Source organism: Ranitomeya variabilis, chromosome 3, assembly GCF_051348905.1.
Source record: "Ranitomeya variabilis isolate aRanVar5 chromosome 3, aRanVar5.hap1, whole genome shotgun sequence".
Classification (NCBI taxonomy): domain Eukaryota; kingdom Metazoa; phylum Chordata; class Amphibia; order Anura; family Dendrobatidae; genus Ranitomeya; species Ranitomeya variabilis.
This window is the reverse complement of record NC_135234.1, coordinates 762,273,430-762,287,445: the sequence shown is the minus strand read 5'-3', so window position 1 is coordinate 762,287,445 and position 14,016 is coordinate 762,273,430. Positions and strand designations below refer to the sequence as shown.

Genomic DNA, 14,016 nt, shown 5'->3' with positions numbered 1-14,016 from the left:
ACTTTTAACTTCCTAACAAAAAAAATATGTTTAAAAAATTATGTAGAGTAAAGTAAACATATGGGAAATGGCATTTCTTAACTATTTTGTGTGATATAACTCTCTGGCTTAAGGGCCTAAAAATTAAAAATTTGGAGATTGAGAAATTTTCACCATATTTATGATATTTCCATAAATGAACATAAACAATATCATCCTAAATTTACCAAATAACATGAAGTACAATGTGTCATGAAAAAATAATCTCAGAATGATTGGGATACGTTGAAGCTTTCCAGTTATTACTCGGGGTCTTAGCCTTTGAAGCAGGGAGGTGATAATGAGTCAGGTCCAGGCGGCAGAAGGATCTCCCGAGATGGATGTGGGTGATATAGTTAGATAGACCGGGCCCTCACCTATCCATTCACACGTCAACGTGCCGGGTATCGGATGTCATTGCCCTTTTCATGAGAACAAAGGTGACGCTTTCCCATGGATCATACTCCTTCATCAGATCATTACTGTGCACCTATCTGTGAAACCTCTTAGGGCGTTGGGTTTCAAGAGCCGCCGTGTTTTGTAAGAAGATACAAGAGATGTCGCTCATTCCGAGACGGAACATTTGACATTCTCCTGACGAAGGAGATGGATGGATACTAAGCCTTACACTATTTAAAGGGCACTATGAAAAGTAAAATGTATGCAAAGACATTTCAGAAAATAAAAAGTTTCGTATTTTAACTCATTTGTTTCAGAAAACCCCTTTCCAGGTTACAGTTTGTTTTAAAAAAATCCCCCCCAAAAAACCTATTCTTTACTCATCCTCGACAGGTCCAGGTCTGAGTCTGCACCAGCGTCTGTTATTGTCTGCAGCGCTGACGTCTCATCAGTGAGCTCACTTATTGGCTGCAGCGCTGCAGACAATAACAGACAGCGGGATCAGCAACGGAGACTCAGTGGCGGATCCGGAGAGGGTGAGTAAAGCCCTGGTAATATGCAGCCGGGGAAGATGGTTTTTCTATAACTGGAAAATCCCTTTAATTTCCCATCATGGATGAGCACAGATTTTACGGACTAATTTTCATCAGTTTTTTTCACTGATGAGAAAAAAAAAGTTTCTCCAGCTTCTTCTATCAGTCAGTAAAGACGGACAGCACACGGATCAAACTGCTGTCCAATTTTTTCACAGTCCCATAAACTTGCACACTGGTGTAACTTGAAGCTCATGGGCCTCAATTAAAAGCTCCAACAGGGCCCCCAATTATTGCAAGTCTTCAATAGCACTGGTCTGTTCATATAGGACAAAGGGACTTTTGGGGCCCCCTAAGCCCAGAGCTCGGGTGCGATTGCAGCCCCTGCACCTATTGTAGTTACGTCTCTGGACTTGCTTTGCTTATTTTGATCTGACACTTGGATCAATATCTGACCTCACAAAGAAAAAAAGAAAAAATTGAATGGCATAAAGACAAAAAAAATCGACTTACTGGTGGAGATGATGGTCTCTGAATCAACGACACCCTTCACGGTATATTCACGGTGTGTGGAGGTGCTTCCTGAAAAACACATGTGAAGTAATCCAGAAATAAGAAAGAAACAGCCGCACAACTCGAATCTTCCGTGAAATAAAAAACCTTTGTCCTTTATTTCATTTGCACAATGTGGACAAGGTTATAAGGGAGAAGAGGACCATATAGGACACGTTGAAGCGTGCAAGACGCGAAATGGCAGTAGTCCTCTTTTGTTTTTTCTGCATGTTCCGCTAACGTCTCTCCCTTATAACCTTGTCCACATTGTGCAAATGAAATAAAGGACAAAGGTTTTTTATTTCACGGAAGATTCGAGTTGCGAGGCTGTTTTTTTTTCTTATTTCTCAATATCTGACTTGTCTCCGAGATTCTGCATGGACCACTCAGTAAGACGGCAAAGTCTGATGTGAACAGCCCAGCTGTTAGTGTTAAAAGTTCGGGGTTCGTACGGCACAGTTAGTGTCTGGTGTGAAATGCTGGACATGGACTTCTCACGGTAGTCTGTTGCAGTGTTCGGAGTTCCGGGCTAAGAGTCAGAGAGAGAGGTTTTTTTTCAGATCAAACATTCGGGTTTCCATTGTTTTAAATGGGGTTCTGGTTTAGTTTTGGTACCCAAACCAAACTTTGGACTAAAGTTCGGGTCGGGTCCGCTCATCTCTAATCATGAACAATTTGTTTGAAAGCCTGAAGGAGAAGTCAGAATGTCCTGGAGAAAAATACTCTAATTATGGCTGCCCACCCATAAGATTTAATAGGGAATATCTTGTTAGATGCCCATTAGGCAGTGAAGTGGTGGAGGACATCAGGACCAGGGTCAAGGTAAGTATTTTGCACCCCTCACCCTGAATCCCTTCTATCAGTCCAGCGTTGAACCTCTTATCTTCCCAAGCATATTGTATTTTAAGTCATAAATAACTTAAAGAAAAAAAAAAGTTCTCACACCGCTAGTGGTGACGTCACTGGGGTGAACGGAGTTCATCGGCTATGAACTCTGCTCACTTTATTCACGTCACTGCGAGACACTTATTCTGCGCTATCAAGTGCAGCTCGGTGTCTCTCCTCGATGCCAGGCTGAACACTCACATTATGCCAATGTTCAGCATGGCATCTAGGTGTAGCAGAGCTAGACTCAAGGGACAAATGCACTGTCTTATCGTTGGACATGTGAGGATTATGGTATTTTATTATTTTTTGTCTTTTACAGGGGACACGGGCATCAGTTTATTATCTTCTTGTCGGACAGCTGAGTTTAACTTCGCTTTTTTATTTTTCATTTTTTGAAATAAATGGGTACAAAAGAGTTGAAGAATGACTATGGGATTAGTAATGGGGGTATCTTATAGACGCCTTTCCATTACTAACCCCTGGACTTGATGTCAACTGCCAATACAAAGCTGACATAAACCCCAATACTATTACCCCACTTACCAGAACACCAGGCCAAGTGGGAAGAACGGGGCTAAGTGCCAGAATTGGCGCATCTTATGGATGCACCATTTCTGATGCGGCTGAGAGCTGATGTTCTTAGTTTGGGAGGGGGCAATATGCATGGCCCCTTCCTAGCCTATTAACATCATCCTGAAGCTGTCTGCCTAGCCTTTGCTGGTTATTATATATAGAGAAGCACCACATTATGTTTTGGGGGGTCCCCCCATTTTACTAACCAGTATAGGCTAAATATACAGTTGTGAGCTGATATTAATAGCCTGAGAAGCTCCTTGTTTATTACCCCTTCCCAGGCTATAAACATCAGCCTCCAGCTGTCTGCTATCCCTCAGCTGGTTATTACAATTTTGGGGGACCCCACATCATTTCTTTCTTTAAGTCATTTATTTATTAGCTAAATCCATGATCATTAAACTACACACGCACTGAACTAATTATATATGTCACTGACATCTTTCTACCTATCTATTCTATTCTGACGGGTCACACAGTGAATTTACTGTACTTGGCTGATGAAATGTCAGGTTTTCTAAGAGATGGGTGTGTAAAAATCGGACAGCACATGCATGGTCCGTGTGCCGTGTGATTTTTTTCTCGCACCCATTGATTTGCTTTTTTTCCTTTTTTTTTTTTTTTTTTTTTTTACAAAGAACTCCTTTAAATTTGGGACACCTTACCTAACAGGTCTCTGTCTCTTCTCTCACAAAACTTCAAGTAAGAGAAGAGGCAAAGAGCTCTGCGGGAAAGCAAAGTGCAGCACTGACTTAATACATTAACTCCTCAGCTCCTGTCCTCTCAGTCTCTGCCGATGTAGAGCGCAGCAGCCGATGACAAAATCATCTTGAGTGTGGCACTCTGCATAGAAACTGGTGGCAGCGACTGAGATGAAAAGGAAGTGGCGGCTGGCTGCTTTAGCTAGCCACGGGGTGGGCATGCGATCCACCTTTACGCCACTCCAAGAAGAAGCTGCACCACTCTGCAGTGGATGTTACTGGTTCTCCTGCATCATTTGAGAGTGGGGGGCTGAGGGATTCTGCGCTCCCCTAAGATAATATCCAATATGAAGATGAAATGGACATTTCTAGTTTATGAGATGGACGGAGAGGCAGATATCTATTATGGTTCTTAACCCATGCGCTCCGCATCCTATTATGTTGGACGCAACTTTCTCTAGCGCTTTATATGGGACCACGAATAATAAACTAATTTTGCCGTGGACCACCTATTTCCAGCCTGGAAAGTATTATGCCATAAAACCAGGACCCAATGGCCCGGGATATTGATAGGCAGATGGATCTGGCTTTACTCCGCTCCCCATGCGGGAACTTTTCCAGTTCATGAAATCGAGTCTATGAATTCATTTCCAGCCAATATCCAACAGGTGTGAGTGCGGGAAAAGTGCATCTGGCTGCAGCTCATACTTCACATAGCAGTCTAATCAAAACTTTCATCTGTCACGAACGCTCACAAATAAAGCTGATTAACCCCTCAAGGGCTGGATGTTGCACAGCTGGTACCCGGCACAATTTATATTAGCGCCGTATCTTGAATCTGTGTTTTAACAATGGATTGCTGGTCAAATTATGACATCTCACAAGAACCTGTCATTTGCCATAAATATGTACTTTTTTAACTGGTGTAAATGCCGCTGTTCTCCTGAATCCGGCGATGTTTTTCTTTTGTTCCTGTGCCTGTCCGTTCATGAGATATGGGCCTTTCTTCTCTGCATGTAAATCTGGTGTTTTTATCAAAGTGGGCATGTTCTCCTACTCTTCATTTTCTTCAGGACCACACCCCTTAGCTAACAAGACTTGATTTACATACAGGGAAGGGAAGGCCTTATCTCAGGAACGGAGAGGCACATAAACAAAAGGAAAACAATTCCAGATTCAGGAGAACAGCGGAATTGACACCGGGTAAAATAATTATGCATTTATAGCACATGACAGGTCCTCCTTAAAGGAGAAAAAAATTACCTGACTGCAACCTGTTCAGCCTTGCTGCATCTAAAACACAATTCTCTTGCATTGGCCGAATGCATCAATGGCAAACCATGTCATTTACAGACATGTCCAGCCCGCGGGGACTTCTTGGGCCAGGACACAACTCTATGACATCCACAGGGATGAGGCAACCTCTTTAAAATGAGGCTTTGACTTTAGAACCCCTTTAGCTATGCCACGTCCCCATTACTAGTGGGGGAAAACTGTAGTAAGAAAACCATTACAAAACATCCCATGTGGTCAGGCACTGGATTTAATGGATATGCTGGGTCCTCCAGATTACCGATCCTTGCCTTGACTTGACTGTTATGACTGATGGAGGAGGTCAAATTAAAGCCATTTGTTCGCATGTACAACATTGACGTTTGGAGAATAGCCCAAACTTGACAGCCCTATAGACATATTGGACCCATGGCCTGGGAAATTAAATATCTCACAGCATGCTCTATGCAATTGCCTCTGTATTGTAAGCAATTGCCTTAATATTCAGGCTAATTTGGAATGACCATTTCAGCTCTGCTACATCTCTCTGGTGCAAAGGTATCCTCTGTTTTAAGGCGTGCCATTTGTCTGTCAAGTTAATTAATTGCTGCCAGTTTTTGCATGCGACGGCACGGCAAATATCATTAGCGGCCTTTCATAAACTGTGTGCAGTGGCTTAAAGGGAGCCGGCGAGAATAACAGTGAATTCCTGAACAAGATCCTTTATGAAAACGTGTAAAGACAACCATAATCACGCCGATCCGTCTAACAAGACGACGCAAATTAGAAAGTAAAGATGGAAAAAGTTATTTTTTTTTCTTTTTTCGCCTCCCAGATATGTTCCAATAATTAGGTGCATGAGTGATGCCCGATTGTTCGCTGGCAATGTTTTCAAAACCGTAACATTTGTCTGTACGGCCGGCTCACAATGCAGCGGCGGGGCGGCTTTGTGCAGAGTTGATCGCCCGTATCATTCTGTTTAATGCTTATCCACAGCTGAATTCCTCCCTCAGAAAGAAGCGTCTTTTGTATCCATTGAGGCTGAATGAGAGGCTCGCAAATAACATCATCCCTCCAACAATACAAGGTCCCTCCCCGACCCTACGAGGGCATGAAGAAAAGTTCTGCAAAAATGCAAGAATGTAAAAAGTTCCCTACCCCATAAAATGAAGAGAGACCACAACTTGTTGACATTAACAATTTTAAATTATTTGTTACACAGAATCAATCATATTAAAAATGTTTAATAAATTTCCTAAATTATTACGTTTTTGAAAAAAAAAAAAAAGTTTTCAACATGGGACAAAAAGTTTTGGGATTTGGCCACTGATCTCCTCTATCAATACTGAGCAATCCGAACTTGTCTGATGAGCACTGGCGTAAGGCCGTGTTCAGATGGACGTATTTTATGGCAGTACACAAATTAAAATAATAGATATTTATAGAGAACGGCAAATGTCTCACGCTTAGTTCTGTACCGCTATTTAGGCACTGAAATAAAGCAGAGCGGTATTATAACACTCACTTGTATGTGGCTGTTCGGCAGAAGTTACAGGTGTCTGAGGATCAGTACATTGATATTCTGCTGCCACTGTTCAATGGGCACCACGTAAGGCGGCTGGCACAACCGATTAGATGCATTGTGAACATAGGGCACATGTGGTCTTCGTGGCCTCCGCTACAACCCCTAGCTTTGAGGCAAGTAACTTGGGTAATGTCATATATCGTGATACTGACATACTCCGGTGACACTTCTTTGTGGGCACTTCTGGGTCCCAAACGGTGAACGCAGTCAGCCAGCACAAACAATGAATGCAGTCAGCCTGCACAAATGGTGAACGCAGTCAGCCTGCACAAATGGTGAATGCACAACGGTGAATGCAGTCAGCCAGCACAAACAATGAATGCAGTCAGCCTGCACAAATGGTGAACGCAGTCAGCCTGCACAAATGGTGAATGCACAACGGTGAACGCAGTCAGCCTGCACAAATGGTGAACGCAGTCAGCTTGCACAAACAGTGAACGCAGTCAGCCTGCACAAACGGTGAAAGCAGTCAGCCTGCACAAACCATGAACACAGTCAGCCTGCATAAATCATGAACGCAGTCAGCCTGCACAAACGGTGAACGAAGTCAGCCTGCACAAATGGTGAAGACAGTCAGGCTGCACAAATGGAGAACACAGTCAGCCAGCACAAATGGTGAACGCAGGCAGCCTGCACAAATGGTGAACGCAGACACCCTGCACAAACGGTGAACGCAGTGGGCCTGCACAAACGGTGAACGCAGTCAGCCCGCACACATGGTGAAAGCAGTCAGCCTGCACAAACGGTGAACGCAGTCAGCCTGTACAAATGGTGAACGCAGTCAGCCTGCACAAATGGTGAACGCAGTCAGCTTGCACAAACAGTGAACGCAGTCAGCCAGCACAAACAATGAATGCAGTCAGCCTGCACAAATGGTGAACGCAGTCAGCCTGCACACATGGTGAAAGCAGTCAGCCTGCACAAACGGTGAACGCAGTCAGCCTGCACAAATGGTGAACGCAGTCAGCCTGCATAAATGGTGAACGCAGTCAGCTTGCACAAACAGTGAACGCAGTCAGCCAGCACAAACAATGAATGCAGTCAGCCTGCACAAATGGTGAACGCAGTCAGCCTGCACAAATGGTGAATGCACAACGGTGAACGCAGTCAGCCTGCACAAATGGTGAACGCAGTCAGTTTGCACAAACGGTGAACGCAGTCAGCCTGCACAAATGGTGAAAGCAGTCAGCCTGCATAAACGGTGAACACAGTCAGCCTGCACAAATCATGAACGCAGTCAGCCTGCACAAACGGTGAACGAAGTCAGCCTGCACAAATGGTGAACGCAGTCAGCCTGCACAAATGGTGAACGCACAACGGTGAACGCAGTCAGCCTGCACAAATGGTGAACGCAGTCAGCTTGCACAAATGGTGAACGCAGTCAGCCTGCACAAACGGTGAACGCAGTCAGCCTGCACAAACGGTGAACACAGTCAGCCTGCACAAATCATGAACGCAGTCAGCCTGCACAAACGGTGAACGAAGTCAGCCTGCACAAATGGTGAATGCAGTCAGCCTGCAAAAATGGTGAAGACAGTCAGGCTGCACAAATGGAGAATGCAGTCAGCCAGCACAAATGGTGAACGCAGGCAGCCTGCCCAAATGGTGAATGCAGACACCCTGCACAAACGGTGAACACAGGTGTCACAGGGTCCTTCTCCGATACCACACAATCAACAGAGCAAGAGGATAGTGAACAATTCCAAAAGCTTTATTTAGGCAAAAACACGAAAGGTCCATATACGATCCACCACACAAAGGATAACATAGTCCAGAAGCCGAATGCAGTTCAGTAACCGGATAAATGTCCAAGGAGATGAGAGTCCAATAATCCTGCAGACACAGGATAAAAAATGGTCCATACGCTTCCCCTTCTCTCTGACGTGCTGTGTTCACATCATCATTCCACACAAGACTGATCTGTGTGTCACCTCCCTGATATTTACAAGTCCCTCTCCTCATTCACAGGTTAGGGGGGTGGGTCGCAGGGGCTCATTGTTTCAGCAAGCTAGGTCAACATGTCATTAGCAAATTAGCAAACAACATTACTCACTGACCCTGTGGAGAGATAACAGTACAGGACTATGGGACTGATATCAGATGGCAAATAACAACAATTCAGCAATTGGCAAATAACTCATCCTACAAGAGAACACCATGATAATCAGTAAAATATAAATATACACAAAATGATACCCACATAACATATCCCACCATCACAGCAGGAATCCAAACGGTGAACGCAGTCGGCCTGCACAAATGGTGAACAAAGGCAGCATGAACAAATGGTGAACGCAGTCAGCCTGCACAAACGGTGAACACAGGCAGCCTTTGCTTTTAGACCTACTACCCAGAGACAGCTCTCTTAGTCCTACTACCCAGGGACAGCTTTCATTGCCTTACTACACAGAGACATACCTCTTAGCCCTACTACGCATGGACAGCACTTTTAGGCCTACTACCCTAGGACAGCTGTCTTAGCCCTACTGTCCAGGGACAACTATCTTAGCACTACTACCCAGGGGCAGCTCTCTTAGCCCGACTACCCAGGGGCAGCTCTCTTAGCCCTACTACCCAAGGCCAGAGCTCTCAGCCCTACTTTCCACGGACAGCACTCTTAGTCCTACTACCCAGGGACAGCTCTCTTAGCCCTACAACCCAAGGTCAGAGCTCTTAGCCCTACTTCCCAGGGACAGCACTCTTAGCCCTGCTACCCAGAGACAGCAGTTTTAACCCTACTACACAGGGACAACTCTCTTAGCCCTACTACCCAGGGACAGCTTTCTTAGCCCTACTACCCAGGGACAACTCTCTTAGCCCTACTAACCAAAAACAGCTCTCTAAGCCCTACTAACCAGGGACAGTAATTTTTGCCATCCTATCCAGGGAAAGCACAATTAGCCCTACTACCCAGGTACAGCTCTCTTAGCCCTACTACACACGGACAGCTCTCTTAGCCCTACTACCCAGGGGCAGCTCTTTTAGCCCTACTACCCATGGGCAGCTCTCTTAGCCCGACTACCCAGGCACAGCTGTCTTAGCTCTAATGCACAGGGACATCACTCTTAGCCCTACTTCCCATGGACAGCTCTCTTGGCCCTACTACTTAGGGACAGCTCTCTTAGCCCTACTACCCAGCAACATCTCTTAGCCCTACTACCCAGGGACAGCTCTCTTAGCCCTACTACTCAGGGACAGGTCTCTTAGCCCTACTACCCATGGACAGCTCTCTTAGCCCTACTACTCAGGGACAGGTCTCTTAGCCCTACTACTCAGGGACAGCTCTCTTTGCCCTACTACACAGGGACAACTCTCTTAGCCCTACTACTCAGGGGCAGCTCTCTTAGCCCTACTACCCAGGGACAGCTCTCTTAGCCCTACTACCCAGGGGCAGCTCTCTTAGCCTACTACACAGGAGAAGCTCTCTTAGCCCTGCAACCCAGGGGAGGCTTTATTAGCCCTACTACCCAGGGGAAGCTCTCTTAGCCCTACTATCCAGGGACAGCACGCTTAGCTCTACTACCCAGGGACAGCTCTCTTAACCCTACTATCTCCAGAGACAGCTCTCTTAGCCCTACTACCCAGAAGAAGCTCTCTAAGCCCTACTACACAGGGACAGCTATCTTAGCTCTACTACCCAGAGTCAGCTCTCTTAGCCCTACTACCCAGGGGAAGCTCTCTTAGCCCTACTACCCAGGGGAAGCTCTCTTACCCCCTAATAAGGGAACGTTAGCATCTGCTGATCATTTGGGGGCACAGGAGGGATGGGAAGCACTTTTCTTTTAGTCTACAGAAGATTGCAGTAACCCATTTCACCTACAGGTGGACTCTTGTGAAACTATGAGCAGATTCTCCATGTTTTACATAATGTCAGCTGGACAATACCATTATAATGTACGGGGAGATACTCACAGCCATTTGATGCTCTGGCAAATCCGTGTGTGAAGAATAAACGTTAATACAGTCCCAACGAAAAGATGAATCTTCATTTTCAAGAGCAAGAAAAATCCAAAGCAGAAAAATAGATAAAATCCAAGGATGACGATTGCCAGAAATGTCGCTGAGGTATAGCTGTTATACTATGGGCATCAGTAGGGGAACCTATGGAAGAGTATAGGAGGTTAAAATAAATCATATAAGGGTCATTCTAGAGTTTTAAAAAAATATAGCATGTTCTTTTAACAACAACTTTAAGCGGGGGTGTAACCGTAGGCGGGGCAAATGGTCCTGGAACTTAAGGGGGTGCAAATAAATATCTAATTTTGCCAGAGGACTATATTGCACTGTAAGTGGCAAATATAGGAGAATGGATGGGGTGAAAGATAGACCTCTGACTCCATGGTCATCACAGTACTCAAAAAAGTCATATAACTGCTTATCAAATTAATACATAAATTACTCCCCCCTCTCCCCCGAATGCAGATGGTCCTGTCCAGTTTACAGCACTCAGTTACTGATTGCAAATGGTCAGGAATTAAAGGGGCCATCCACAATTTTTTTTTTTACTTAAATGAATATTTTTGAAGCTAAAATGCATTTTTATTGTTGGGCTCCATCAAACATTTTGCACTGCTTGACTTTTACAGGCTTTTTGTTTCTGTGGACATTCAATTTTTATTGGTCTGTGGTCATATAGAAAGCAAAAGGCGCAAAATTTTTTCATGAAATAAAATTGCAAAAATGTATTTTAACCACAAGCACAAAGTAAAAAATAAAAAAAATTAATGATCCTTAAAGCTGAATAACCTCTTTAAAATAGAGCTTGAAGTTAACGTGAATACATTTAAATGAATATTCTCAGATTTCTGATTGTTGGTTTCCAAAATTAAAGTGGAATCGCCCTCAAATCGACAAAGTAATTATTGTAACTCAAATTACTGCCCGGGGTGTCACCAGAGCTGCAAAGGAAAAAAGGAATCATTCCTAGCCTTCTGTGCAAATAATGAACATGTATTGTCTGGACAGACACTGAAAGGGAGATCAGGAAGACTTTAGCTCTGAAGCCAGCAGAATAGTGAGTGCAGCTCTGGGGTATAATACAGGATGTAACTCAGGATCAGTAATGTAATGCATGTACACAGTGACTGCACCAGCAGAATAGTGAGTGCAGCTCTGGAGTATAATACAGGACGTAACTCAGGATCAGTAATGTAATGTATGTACACAGTGACTGCACCAACAGAATAGTGAGTGCAGCTCTGGAGTATAATACAGGATGTAACTCAGGATCAGTAATGTATGTACACAGTGACTGCACCAGCAGAATAGTGAGTGCAGCTCTGGAGTATAATACAGGATGTAACTCAGGATCAGTAATGTACTGTATGTACACAGTGAATGCACCAGCAGAATAGTGAGTGCAGCTCTGGAGTATAATACAGGATGTAACTCAGGATCAGTAATGTAATGTATGTTTGTGAATTTTTGATTTCAGTCCCATAAAGAAATCTACATAAAACTCCCCATACCCCCTTAAGACTTTCCCTTTGCCTATAAGGACAACGTATGGCTTGGATTACTCCGCTGATTGCTCGCTCCTCTACATATGGTTGGATTCAGATATCTGTTTATTTATGCTGTATATGGGGTTGCATGCCAGAGAAGGAAAAATCAAATATAAACCCCCGACCCTGATCCCAGCACATTGTGAGTGATTGTCAGTACAGTGGAGGTGAGGGTACGGTGCGGCGCCCCTTCTCTCCGGCCTCTTACACCCGCTCAGTATTTAGGATCCCTCCTCCTCAGCAGATGTTGACATGTGTCTGATAATATATATAGGAAGGTATCAGGTGACGGTAATTTCTCTTCTCTCTTCGCCTCATTTACTTTCTTACTCCGGTACACAAACATACAAGGCTCAGCAGATCGATGCTTCCTCAGCGCGTCTACACACTATTAAGGAAATGTTCTCACATTCTTTAGGGGGACCTTTTCTAATAGATATAACAAAGTGACTTTTTTTTATATAAACACAAACTTCTATATATATCTCTATGCTTTTACAATTAAGGCTTGGATAAGTCCATACAAATTTTTATAGCTTTTATTATATATTTATTTATGTACAATCGGCCACCACCAGAGGGAGCACACTGCAGACTGTGCAATTATAGAAGTCTGTGTATGACCTGTATGCAGTGAGCTCCCTCTAGTGGTGGCCGATTGTAGCAAGAATTGTTTTCATTTACTAGCATATAAAGGCAGAGGATTTTTTTAGACCAAGTACAATGACACTTTGGATATTGAATTATTTTACATAAATAAAAAAAACTGTTTTAAATAAGAGATAATATATAGATAATAGATAGATGACAGATAGATAGATACTAGATAACATATAGATGATAGACAGATAATATAGATAATAGATAGATAGATAATAGATAGAAAGATAGATAGATAATAAATAGATAGATAATAGATATATAATATAGATAATAGATATAGATAGATAGATAGATGATAGATAGATAGATAGATAGATAGATAGATAGATAATAGATATAATAAATATAGATATTAGACATTAGATAGATAGTTGATAAATAGATGATAGAACTATAGATAGATAATAGATAGATAGATAGATAGATAGATAGATAATATATACTAGATAGATAATAGATAGATAGAAGATAGATAATAGATAGATTATAGATAGATAGATAGATAGATAGATAAGTTAGATAGATAGAATGAGATAGATAGATAGATGATAGATAATATATAGATAATAGATAGATGATAGATAGATAATTTAGATAGCTAGAATGAGATAGATGATAGATAATAGATAGATAGATAATTGATAGATAGAAAATAGATAGATAGATAGATAGATAGATAGATAGATAATAGATAGACAAATAATAGATAGATAATAGATTGATAATAGATAATAGATAGAAATATGGAGCTTCGTTACAATCACTGCACAGCATCCCAAGATTCCATCAGGATCTCGTCATGTATTCTACTCATAAACGAAGGCAGCACATCACATGCAGAAAGTAAGTGTTCTGGGCTTTATTTGGTCCATGTGGTGCTGCTGCGGCATAATACATCGGGAATGAGAGCGGCTCTGATGTATTTTGCCACATGAATAAAGTTTGTTACACTTTATTTCTGGAATTATTGTGCTGCCTTCTTTTGGAAAAAAAGATAGATACAATAAGATAAAAGAATAGAAGTCACATAACTCGCACATTGAATCCATCTGTGTGTGATTTATCCTCAGTATAACTAGGGCTGTTCTGTGAAGTCCTCAGAGGTTTGAGAACATTAGGGATCAAATAGCATCGTGAAAATCAAGGAGCCCACCAGACAGGTCAGGGATAAAGTCATGGAGAATAGTAAAGCAGGGTTAGGTTATAAAAAATAGACCAAGCTCTGAACATGTCATGGAGCATTGTTAATCCATCTTATAAAAATGGAAGGAGTATGGTTCAACCCATAGAATGTAAGTCCGCAAGGACAGGGTCCTCTCCCCTCTGTA

The 14,016-nt window shown here is 42.9% G+C and overlaps 1 protein-coding gene across 1 annotated transcript in view; it reads right to left on the bottom strand.

Annotated features, from left to right (window-relative positions):
• WNT11 (Wnt family member 11) overlaps window positions 1-14,016 on the bottom strand; it is a 138,096-nt gene that overhangs the window by 89,534 nt on the left and 34,546 nt on the right. Inside the window, exon 2 of the mRNA XM_077298733.1 lies at window positions 10,434-10,622. Coding sequence (XP_077154848.1) covers window positions 10,434-10,510 — 77 coding nt within the window. The 5' untranslated portion in view covers window positions 10,511-10,622. The remainder of the gene's footprint in view (window positions 1-10,433; window positions 10,623-14,016) is intronic.